This window comes from Pelophylax lessonae (genome assembly GCF_965119305.1).
Source record: "Pelophylax lessonae genome assembly, chromosome: 3".
NCBI classification, from domain to species: Eukaryota; Metazoa; Chordata; class Amphibia; order Anura; family Ranidae; genus Pelophylax; species Pelophylax lessonae.
The window spans coordinates 609,692,501-609,705,350 of NC_138770.1; the positions used below are offsets into that span (position 1 = coordinate 609,692,501).

Sequence of the window (12,850 nt, forward strand, 5' to 3'; positions counted from 1 at the left end):
CAAAATAGAGAAACTAACTTGAAATGAGAGGACACTGCATTCCTAAATTGGAATTTAAGGAAAAACAATTTTTTGAAGAACGTCTTGTATTCAGTAAAAAGAATACAAGGCTTTTTGTGAATTGACAAGGGGAAAGGAAGAGGAGAGTGACCGACACAATCCCCGTGTTGTACACTAGCTGGAACTGTCAGTTGCACTGACTGGAGAACAGTAGAAGAGCACTGACTGCAGTATACAGCTTGAACGCAACTGTCAATTTTACACTAAGCAGCAACACTGAAGATTTAGGATTATCACCATTAGAGGCAACTCATTTTTATAGAGCGTACTTAAAAAAAAAAAAAAAATACTGGAATTCCACTTTAAAAATACAAACACAGGCACTATTGTGTCTTTTCTTTTTTTTAACACTATAAATTAGAAATATATATTTGTTTTGATTTATTTGACTTTCACACATAGCAGTCATATGCACAGTTTTCCACACTTATCCCTAAAGTCACCATTGGTGCTGCAAGGTTATTACAAATTAAAAAAAATAAATAAATAAAAATTCATACACTTAGATCGCTCGCTCATCAGACAAATTACCAACGTTAGTGTGCCTACTGCCGGGAACTGGGATCTGCACTCTGCGTAATGGGACAGTGTTTCAGTCACCAGGGGATGTTATTCCAGTGGCCATAACAACTGAGATTTGCTCAGATAAAAATATACTGTATATAATGGGATTTTTGACTTGCCGTAAAAATCCATTTCTCTGATGTTCATTGATGGACAAAGCTCCTGATCTTCTTAACCATTGGGTTATACTGCCCCCTACAGGAGTAGGACACTAGGCAGAAAAAAAGTCTGGCTACCCCTATGGGCAGTCCCAGGGGCTATACTCCCTCTCTCTGCTATAGGTAGTTTAGTTATAAGCAGTGTCAGAAGAATACAACTCAACAGAGGGGTGGGTGCTGTGTCTGTCAATGAACATCAGAGAAATTAAATTTTACAGTAAGTCAAAAATCCCATTTTCTCTTTCGTTCATTGACCAACACAGCTCCTGATGATCTTAACCATTGGGACGTCCCAAAGCAGTGTTAAAACAGGAGAGATGGGAACAGTGAAAAATAAATTCCCAAGGCTAACTACAAACCAGCCAGGTAAACAGGAGCTCAACCAAAACAACTGGAGCTCACCTGAAAAAGACAATACACCCTCAAAGAGGACCAGGTCCTATAAACAGAAGCCTGCAAAACCTTGCGTTCAAAGGAAGCATCCGCAGATGCCAACACATCCACTTTATAGAACTTTGTGAAAGTGTGCACTGACAACCAGGTGGCCACCTTGCAAACCTGCGTCACTAACACCTGATGACGGAAGGCCCAGGAGGCACTAAGAGCCCAAGTAGAATGCGTCTTGACAGGGAAAGGAGGAAACGGACACTTGGTGGAATAGGACTGAAATCACCGTCTGTCTGATCCATCTGGAAATGGCCACAGAGGAAGTAGACAAACCTGTCTGAGGTACATCCGTAAGCAAAAATAGAGAGTCTGATTTCCTAAAAGACTCCATAGCTGCCAGGTACACCCTAAATCGCTCAGACCACATCCAAGGCATGCAAAGGAATTTCCTTTGCATGTTTTGGCCTGGGACACACGAAAGGCAACACAAGGTCTTCATTCAAATGAAAATCAGAGACAACCTGAGGAAGGAATGACGAACAGGGGCGAAAAACCACCTTATCACTGTGAACCACCAAGTACGGTGAACGACAGGGTAATGCAGCCAATTCCGACATCCTGCACGCAGAAGTAAAAGCCCCCAAAAAGGCCACCTTCTGGGACAGCGTAAGCAGGAGAATCTCCCGAAGATTCTCAAAAGGCTTCAGGAGGACAGAGTACCAAATTGAGGTTCCAAGGCGGCAACAGAGACCACATTGGAGGGGTCAAGTGCCTAACTCCCTAAAGAAAAGTACGCACCAAGGAGCAAGTGGCCAAGGGCCGTTGAAAGAAGACCGCTAAGGCCAACACCTGACCCTTAATAGTACTCAAGCCCAGTTTCTGGCAAACCCCCCGTTGAAGGAAGTTCAAGATCTGAGCCACCGAAAAAAGAGTGAGGATGAACCCCAAGAGACTCACACCACGCAATGTAGTCTTCCACGTACAATGGTAGATCTTCCTAGAAGTAGATTTCCTAGCTTTTATAGTGCTTTTCTAGTTCTTAAAAAGAATATCGGGGAACTGGAGAAAGTGCAGAGAAGAGCGTCCAAACTGATAAGCGGCATGGAGGAGCTCAGCTATGAGAAAAGATTAGAGGAACTGAATTTATTCCCACTTGAGAAGAGATTAAGGGGGGAATATGATCAACATGTACAAATACATAAGGGGTCCATATAGTGAACTTGGTTTTGAGTTATTCACTTTAAGGTCAACAGAGAGGACAAGGGGGCACTCTACGTCTAGAGAAAAACAGATTTCGTCTCCAATTACGGAAAGGTTTCTTCACCGTAAGAGCTGTGAAAATGTGGAATAGACTCCCTCCAGAGGTGGTTCTGGCTAGCTGACTAGATTGCTTTAAAAAGGGCCTGGATTCTTTCCTGGGTGTACACAATATAAATGGGTACTAATATTTATAGGTAAAGTTGATCCAGGGAATATCCGATTGCCTCTCGGGGGATCAGGAAGGAATTGTTTCCCCTGCTGTAGTAAATTGGATCATGCTTTGCTGGGGTTTTTTGCGCCTTCCTCTGGATCAACTGAGGGTATAGGTTTGTGTATATGGGATCGTATGGTGGGGTTTTCTTTACTGTTTTTTGTTTTTTTATTGGTTGAGCCAGATGGACTCTTTTTTCAACCTAACTACTTAACTAAGTAAATTGTGGTAGTAAATTGGATCCCTTAGAGGAAGCTTCCAAGGAACATCGGTGACCAGCCGCACCAGATCCGGGGCCACTAAGATGACCGGAATCCCTTCTGCCTGGATCCTGCGTAGAAGTCTTGACAGAAGCTTGATAGGAGGGAAGGCGTAAATCAGACGATACTGACCCCACTTGGTGATTGACACAAGACACGGCCGTGGCATTGTCCAGTTGAATGCACACTGGACATCCGGGAAGATGATCCCTCCAATGTTCCAGGCACAGTCTGATTGTTCAAAGTACCAAGACATTGATCGGTAGTCTGGACTCTTCCAGTGTCCCAACCCCCGAGCAGAAATTTTGCTGAGGATGCCTCCCCAGCTGGACAGGCGGGCATCTGTGGTGACCACTGTCCAATACAAGGGGAGCAAAGATTTTCCCAGCCAAAATGCGAAGCCACCATATCAGCGACTCTTTCATTCACCAGCTCAGCCGGGTCTGATTGTCCAGAGATTGCGGATTCTTGTCCCGTTTGGCCAGAATCTCCCTTGCAGTGACCTCCTATGGAAATGTGCAAACAGAACCACATCGTAGGTAGAAACCATCAGGCCCAGCACCCGCATGCAAGTCTGGAGCGATTACCATCTGCTGGACAGCAGGAGACGAATTACAGCCTGCAGTTTCTGGATTTTGTCCAGAGGAAAACCCAGATAGCCAAGCTTTGTGGACGGAACCAGAGCAGACTTCTGAAAATTCAGAATCCAGCCAAACACCCTTAAGCTCGTATGGTGATTCCAATGTTTTCCACCAGAGCAGTAAGAGACTCCGCTCGCAGAAGGAGGTTGTCCAAGTAGTCAAGTACCGCGATCCACCATTGGCGCCAACACTTTCGTGAAGACCTGAGGAGCAGAAGCGAGACCAAAGGGTAGCGCCACAAACTGATAATGCTCCTCTCCTACGGGAAAGCGGAGGAAGCGCTGGAGACCGACACATATTGGAATGTGAAGGTAAGCGTCCTTGATGTCGATGGAGGCAAGAAATATCCCCCTGATGGAGGGAAGCCACCACCGTGTGAACGGACTCCATTCTGAACTTCTGCACCCGCACAAAGGAGTTCAGCGCCTTGAGGTCCAGAAGTGGACACACCATGCCTTCCTTCTGGGGAATGTAAACAGGTTTGAGTAAAACTTCTGAAAAGGTTTCAAAGTCAGAACCGGGACCATCACCCTTTAAAGTAAAAGGTCTTGCACTGCCCCAAAAAGAGCCTGTAAGCGGATCGGGGACAGTCGCACGTTGGAAGGAAGAAGCTTACTAGAGGGTAAGAATGAAAATCGATCTTGTAGCCAGCCTGGATTACCTTGTGGACCCACCTGACTCGTACCAGGGGAGTTCATGGGTCTGGGAACCAGCAAAGACGTCCCCCCCCCCCAACCCAAATACGGGTGATGGTGCACCTTCATGCTGAAGGGGCTTGCCCTTGGGTCTGGAGAAGCCCGCTCTTGACTTGCCAGACCAAGTTCGCTTGGATCCTCTAGAGGAGACCCCGAAGGGCTCCGATACCTTGTCAGTCAACCCTGAGGGACGCAAAAACTTCTTATGAGCTAAGAAGAAGGGTCCTTGCCCTTAGTAGCCTGCGGAAGAAAGGTAATCTCCCCCCCCCCCCCCCCGTAAGACCTTTAATGATGTCATCCAGGGTAGCACCAAACAGGCAATCTCCTTGAAAAGGAAGATCAGTCAAGGCCTTTTTAGGACGTCTGATCCGCAAACCAGCATTTAAGCCAAAAGACACGCTGAAGGACCATTCCCGAAACAGAGAGCCGAGCCACTAAGGGAGCCGCATACAAAAAGACATCACAGATAAACTGCAGGCCCTGGACCAGCTGGTCCACCAGCTCAGCAAAGGCAGGGAAGAGCTACTCCCCCTCCAGGTCACGGTGCAAAAGCCTAGCCCATTTGGTCGGAGTCTACCACACTAGGGTCATGGTGAATATCGGCCTCAGTGCCGAAGTAGCTAGAGTGTACATATTGCGGGCCACAGCCTCTGCCTTCCTGTCAGCTGGGTCCTTAAAGACTGGGGACTTTTCAACCGGAATCATGGTTGCCTTTTTCAATCTGGAAACCGGAGGGTCCCCCACCGGTGCAACAGTCCACTTCTTAAGGGATTCCTCATAGGGGTATCTCCTAGCAAAATCGCCTAGGGACCCCAAGGGGATGCTTTGGTCATCCCCACTATTTAGTGACAATTCTGTCAAGGCTTCCATTGACCCAGGAGGGATCCCTAGGCCTCAGAAAATGGCACAGGCAGGAAAGGGGGGGGGGGAAGGGCCCTGGCAGGAGCCCCCACCAGGTACAGCCCTCCCCCCAACAGCCGATCGCCCGGTCGTCTGCGCATCCCCCCCCCCCATCACCAGCACAGCACAGCACCCGGCCCCCACCCTAGGAGGTGGACCAGGCAACCCAAAAGCCCTAGCGTCAGTGAAGGAGGGGGGGACGAGATGGCACACATGGGTCACCAGACTGATGAGGGGGGTGGCTAACGGGAAGGAGGGGAACCCAGGGGTCCGACCATCCCATGGAGGGGCCCACGTCCACACCAAAACTCTCCAGGGGGAGAGGGGGTATAGCTACTCACGATACCAGGAACCAGGCAGGCACCGCTACACACAGGACCTCTTCTCCATCGAAATGAGGGGGCTATCGGCCAGGAGGAAAGCTGCGACTCGGGCCGAGGCCCGGTCATATGCGACCTCGCAAGGCCTTTAACTCGCAAGCCAGCCCCTGTCCGGTGTGGCTATATCGCGGCTGACCTAGCAGGGACCTGAGGTCTGCGCGTGCTTGCTGGCCAGACTGGGGTGGCCACTGGCAGTGGATTAGAGATCTCACATGAAAAAAATCCAGGAGAAAAAAAAAATTCTATCTAAAGAAAAAATTGCTAGGACCAGAGATCCCAGCAAAGAACTAAGTCCTTACTCCTGACTAGACAGAAAAAAACTGAGCACCTATAGCAGAGAGAGGGAGTATACACCCTGGGACTGCCCATAGGTGTAGCCAGACTTTTTTTCTGCCTAGTGTCCCACTCCTGTAGGGGGCAGTATAACCCAATGGTTAAGAAGATCAGCAGCTGTATCTGTCAATGAACAAAAAAAATAAATGGATTTTTGTAAAATCTTACCGTAAAATCCTTTTCTCTTAGCTCATTGACAGACGTAGTCCTCGGTGATACACCACCTTCGGGTTATGTTGCCTCCACAGGAGCAGGACTAGACAGGAAATTAAAAAGCTCTGGCCACACCCTAGGGGCAGTCCCAGAGGGTATATCCTCTCTCTCTCTGCCTCAGCAAATCAGTTATGTGAAAAAGCAGTCTTTAGAGATTTTAACCCAACCCAACTCAAAAACAGAGGGGCGGGGACTACGTCTGTCAATGAGCTAAGAGAAAAGGATTTTACGGTAAGATTTTACAAAAATCCATTTTTCTCTAGCGCTCATTGACAGACGTAGTCCTCGGTGATACACCACCTTCGGGATGTCCCAGAGCAGTATCACAACTGAGGGGTGGGAAAATGAAATAAAATCCCAATCTAGAAGGCCCAACCGGTGCCAACTAGAAGTTTACAATGCTCATCCTTAATGATGAGACTCAACAAAAAAGAGAAAAATTTTCTTTTTTTTTTTTTTAAACAGAAAAAAACCCTCGAGGTAGACCCCGGTCTCCTCAAATTGCGGCCTGCAAAACCTTGCGGCCAAATGAGGCATCCGCCGATGCCGTCACATCAATTTTATAGAATTTTGTAAAGGTATGTACCGACGACCAGGTGGCCGCCTTACATACCTGGACCACTGACGCCTGATGGCGAAAGGCCCAGGAAGTACTGAGCGCTCGAGTGGAACAGGGAACGGAGGACTCTGACCCTTAATAGAATAAGCCTGTACCACCGTTTGTCTAATCCATTTGGCAATGGTCGCGGCAGATGCAGGCAAACCCTTTCTGGGGCCATCCGTGATCACAAAAAGTGAATCCGATGATGCTTGGGCTGAGGACACAAGGAAGGTAGTACAATATCTTCATTCAGATGAAAATCTGAAACCACCTTAGGAAGAAAAGATGGCTTAGGATGAAGTACTACCTTATCCCTATGAATCACTAGGTATGGGGACTGGCATGATAATGCAGCCAGTTCTGACACCCTGCGAGCAGAAGTAATAGCCACCAAGAAGGCTACCTTCTGGGATAAAGTAAGCAAGGGAATCTCCCTGATGTTTTCAAAGGGAGGTTTCTGTAGAACCGACAAAACCAAATTAAGATCCCAGGGCGGTAAGGGCGCGCGGACTGGAGGAGCCAGGTGCCGCACCCCCTGGATGAAATTCCGCACCAAGGACTTGGTAGCTAAAGGTTTCTGAAAGAAGATTGCTAATGCTGAAACTTGACCCTTGATGGTGCTCAAGGCTAGCTTCTGCTCAACCCCTTGATGCAAAAAGGCCAATATTCGAGTCACCGAATAGGTACGTGGAGGAAATCCTAAAGATTCGCACCACGCAATACAAGTCTTCCATGTGTGATAATAGACTTTGCTGGAAGTCGCTTTCCTTGCTTTAATAAGGGTAGGAATGACTGAAGTAGACAAACCTCTGTCCTTCAGTACTTGGGTCTCAATGGCCAGGCCATTAAACCCAGCGACTGTAAAGCATGATGGTAAATTGGTCCTTGAGACCACAGACACTCCCTGAGACGAAGTTCCCACGGAACGTCTACGACTAGCATGTCCAAGTCGGCCAGGCCGGCTTGAGGAGGCCAGCCTAGAATTTCTAGGACCACTGGCGCTGATAGAATCTGAACCAGGCGTCCCTAGAGGTATCTGGCCCGACCATCCGAGAAAGTCTGGTCGTTTTCTGTTCCCACACATTTATCAGATACCTGATTGTTATCAGGAAGGGTGATCTTTTCTGGTTGAACCTCAGGGACCGAAGTCACCCGACTAGAGGCTACTTGGCCTATCTGGTCAACCAGATCCGATTCCTGTGAGGTATAGGGACTAATCTTAGGAAAAGGTAAAGGAAAAGATCTATTCAGGGAACGGTAACTACCGCTTCCTGTAGTACTTAAATGTTGGAAGGGAAGAATCGCACCGGTAGTAGTGGTTGATGCTCGATCTAATGTCCTGAATACCGGTGAAAACGTCCCCCCACCCTGAAACCGGGTGGGGGCGCACCTTCAGGCTGTGTACTCCTTTGCTTCGGGTTTGGCTGGGTTGGTCCTCTGCTTGTCCGACCAGCCCTTCTTGAACCCTCCTGGAGGAGTCTTGCCTTTCCCGCTAGTACCAGCCGGGCGCCCTTTATGGGCGGTAAAGAAAGGTCCTCGCTTGTTGCGAGGTCCCTTAGCTTTAGCAGCCTGTGGCAAAAAAGTGCTCTTGCCCCCAGTGGCATCCTTAATGATTTCATCTAGGTTGGCCCCAAATAGACGATTCCCCTGAAAAGGGAGATTAGTCAAGGTCTTTTTGGAACCTAGGTCAGCTGACCAGCATTTTAACCACAGCACACGTCTGAGGATCACTGCTGACATAGATGCATGCCCTAATAAGGGAGTAGTGTCCAAGGCTGCGTCACAGATAAACTGTAGCCCTTGTATAATCTGTTCCATCAAATCAGATGTCTCCTGGGGAATATCTTTTCCCCTAAGGTCTTGGCGTACCATTTTCGCCCATTCCGTAAGTGTCTGGGAAACTAGACCAATAACAATTACTGGTCTAAATGCTGACCCTATCAGAGAGAAGATGGTGCGGGACTCTGCTTCCATCTTTCGATCCACCGGATCCTTAAAGGACGAAGTGTCCTCTACTGGGATAACCGTGGCTTTATTCAGCCTGGAAATAGGTGGATCCACCACTGGTGGTACCGTCCATTTCTTAATGATGGATTCCTCAAACGGATAGCGTCTAGCAATACGCTTGGAAATAGTAAAGGTACGTTTAGAATGCTCCCATTCTCCTTTAATCTGATTACCGAAACATTTAGGTACAGGAAAAACCTTCACCGTTTTGATGGGCTTATTAGTACCAAAAGGAATCTCTGTTTCAGTTGCCTCTGCCGGTAAAGCCTCAAGTTTTAAGGTTTCCTGCACTGCCACAACTAGTGCGTCCACCAATGCTTCTTCCTGAATTATAGCAGGAGAAGAAGCGTCCTCCTCACTGTCTGAGGGGGCTTTACCTGGGATAACAGCCCTTGCAGAGGAACCTGCAACTGCAGTGACCATCTCTGAATCTGAGTCAGAGGTGTCAGATAGTATAGGGGTAGGCGGGGGTCGCTTCCTTGACCCCCGTCCCTGACAGGCCGCCTCCACCCGAGCCACCATAGACTCCAAAATTGCTGTAAATGACTCTACAGTCGTGGCCCCCTCGAGGGAAACAGGTGGGGGAATATGTGTGGCAGGGTCCATGATAATTCCAGTCACTTCCTGGATAATATAATACAAAAATAAAAAAACTTTTTTTTTTTTTTTTTTTTCAGACCCCCAGCGCCACAAAAAGCCCCTTAGTGTTACCTGCTAGGGATCCCTATCGATCGAGAGAGAGAGAGAGAGAGAGACCCCCAATCTCACCACTTGATGCTCAGAGTTTAACTGCAACAGGTTACAGCGCTGTCTTGACAAACAGGAAGTCTTTTGGCTGGCTGCCCAGGAAGAAAGGAGACGGCTCCGCCCCTCTGCACGCCTTCCGGCGCCTCCCCTAGCTCCACGAGGTGTTTGGATCACCTCAAACATGGCCGCCCCCATGCTGGAGACACGAGGCTACGCCAAAATGGCGGCTCGTGCGATCCAGCAAAAAAAATGGCGGCCGCCTGTACAGAATAGCGGTGTGCTGCAGGGCACACAACACTCTCTCTGCATGGGGATTTGGCGTGGTTGGCGGTACCGGCCCTGGCGGACCGCATGGCCATTCGGGAGGCCTGCTAATAGCTGGAGATCTGATTAGGAAGGCAGTCTACATGTCCGTGGCTTCTGACTGGTAGGTAGCTTATTCTTATCACCGTGAGATTCCCAGAATGCCACAGATTATAATCTTTTTAACATGTATACAATTAGATTGTTAGCTCCCAAACCAAGCCTCCTGGCTTTTTGCACATAAAATCACACTCAAAGTAGGAGGATCTGTGTCATTTATAGGATAGAGAGGGACTCTATCTTACCATACAGAGAGGGGCCCGCGTTCACCACAAGACCCGTCAGGGGAAAAGGGGGAACATACTACTCACCATACCGGAACCAGGCGGGCACCAACTCCTGACAGTACCCCTCTCCACCGGGGCGGGAGGGCTGTCGACCGATATGGACGCCGTGACTCATGGTCTTTGGCGTTTCAGCGAGACGTTTAACTCGCGGGGTCAGTCCTTTAATGGGACTTTGTCGCGGCCGACCCAGCGCGGAGCTATGGCCTGCACGCGCTCGTAGGCTGAACTGGGGTGACCACCGGATCTCAACATCCAGCCCGTCGCCCAGTTCAGCTTTCTTGCTTGAAGATCTCACAGGAACACTGGAGAAAAAAAGCTGTCTAAAAAATCCTTTAAGAAAAAAATCTTGCCAGGACCTAAGATCCCAGCAAGGTATCTAGGTCCTTACTCCTAACTAGACAGAAAATAACTGATTTGCTGAGGCAGAGATAGAGAGGATATACCCTCTGGGACTGCCCCTAGGGTGTGGCCAGAGCTTTTTAATTTCCTGTCTAGTCCTGCTCCTGTGGAGGCAACATAACCCGAAGGTGGTGTATCACCGAGGACTACGTCTGTCAATGAGCGCTAGAGAAATATATATTTAGTGTACATACACACACAAAAATATGCACAGTATATATATTACCCAGTGAACAAGACATTGTAAAAGAGACTGATGAGCCTCACATAGAAAGAGAAAAAAGTTTGTGAATTTCTCATAACCCTGAACAAAACTGCCATCCTCATTTCTTCAATCTAATTGTAGAAAGTTAATGATTGGTTTTAGTGGTAGCCTGCAGTTTTTAGAAGAAGCACCCACTTGAGGAAAGGGTGACAGACTCTCAGATTACAGACCAAAGCAAAGCTACTACTGCATATATCCTGAGTGTGAAGTATGATCTGCACTTCATGGGTACAGCAAGGTAACGTTACAAAACTGAGTCTCCCAAGAACCTGATTGCAGCAGAAGAGGAGAGAGGAGAGGAAGTGCAGCAGAGAGGGAAGATAAGAGGAAAGAAGTCACAAACTGGTGGAAGAAAGACAAAGAATACAGGAAGGATGACAAAGAAAATGAGCAGAGAGGGGAGACTGAAATAACCAAAAATGAACATAAAACAATACAGAGGGGAGATTTACTAAAACCGTAGCACACTGAATCGGGTGCAGCTGTGTACAATAACCAATCAGCTTCTAGGTTTTATTGTCAAAGCTTAAGTGAACAAGCTGTTCAGAAGAAGTTAGAAGCGGATTGGTTATTTCCAGTCTCCATAGGTTGTTAAGGGTTCTTCAGTACCCAACCTCATGTGATACCTACACTGAAAAATTGACAAACCTCTGACATCCAAAAACAACAGGTTCAGTTTTGTCCTTCTAAAGCTTGGAACGTCATTTACTGTTGGGACATGTCCACACCATTATAGTGAATAGCCACTGCCATAAAACCAGGACCAATGTATGTGGTTGTTTATCAGCTCTCTCTAGTGTCAATAATTTGTAAACGTGGGACAACATAGATATTCTCGTAACATCTACTTAACACTATAAGCAGCTTTCTTGTTTAGAAGAAAGACCACAAGGGTGCACTTCTTATGGATGGTCTTGTTCACATACTGGCTCTTAAAAAGCGTTGTAGCAAATGTCTATGGGTGTCAATGTGTAAAGAAGGAACTCTGCACCAAAGGACAATGAAGAGAAAAGATAGGGAAGCTCAGAAGAGGGGCATTCATATAGTGACAAGAGCAAAGGGAGCAAACTGACATGGCAAAGGTCATGTTAAAATGCAGATTGTGCACATCTATTTAAATTTTTTTAGGACATATGGCCATACGCTCCTTACCATGTTTTATCTAATTAGAAAGCTAACACTGACTACATTTTTGTTAGTTTGTGTAAAGTGACAAGTTGAAGTCCCTCTCCAGCTTTTGAGACCAGAACTGGTAGGAGAACTCACTGAAAGACAGGTCCTCCAGAAAAATATAATGATGGAGATTATCCCCACGAAGACGGTGATGAAGACAGCTTCCCACTGAACACCATAGAAGTCAGAACCGGGCTGCATGTCCTCGGGTAGGGCCGACATCAGCTGTAATAAAAAGCAGTCAATTAAATTTATGCAATCACAAAAAAACAATACAATTTCACAATAAGATGCAGGTCACACTAGCAACTATGTAGCAGCTAAAAAATGTTCCAGCAAATCGGTAGCTGGATTCAGAGTTGCGGCTATAAATACAATCGCTATCTGGCAGCTACAATGCATGATCATCAACAGTTACATCAGATAACATGAGAGGCCTAGTCAGTCCTCATGCACACTGGGCGTAAAAAATGCCGCTTGACTTTTTCTGTTGCCTCTAAATGTCCCTCTATGTTAGCCCATGTGGCCATGCACACACAGAGTTTACAGGCGTATTAGAAGAGAAGCACTTAAATATCTTTAAAAAAAAAAAAAAAAAAACTTCACTGACAGTATGGTAAGCGATATAGTCACAGGTTTCTAAAAGCTCCATTTGCACATTATATAAGGAAAACCAATATAAAATTATTTTTTGTTGGTATCAGACCCCGGACCTACTCCATTCTATATAACCCTTTGCTGGAAGCTGCTGTAGAAAAGAATTGGGAACACTATACAATTGGTCCTGTCTCAAACCCACATCCTATTGGCAGACCTTCCATACTCTTATCAATTCTCTCCAAGTCCTGGATCCCCTTTAAACCTAAGACCTCTCTCTTGGAACTCGCCCTCCAACATTTTCTAAGCTCTCTAAAAAATTGACAACTCATGTGTTAAAGCGGTAGTT

The 12,850-nt window shown here is 47.1% G+C and overlaps 1 protein-coding gene across 1 annotated transcript in view; it reads right to left on the reverse strand.

Annotated features, from left to right (window-relative positions):
- Positions 1–12,850, reverse strand: part of MIA3 (MIA SH3 domain ER export factor 3) — a 195,802-nt gene that overhangs the window by 65,149 nt on the left and 117,803 nt on the right. The window contains exon 9 of the mRNA XM_082250981.1: positions 11,998–12,129. Coding sequence (XP_082107107.1) covers positions 11,998–12,129 — 132 coding nt within the window. The remainder of the gene's footprint in view (positions 1–11,997; positions 12,130–12,850) is intronic.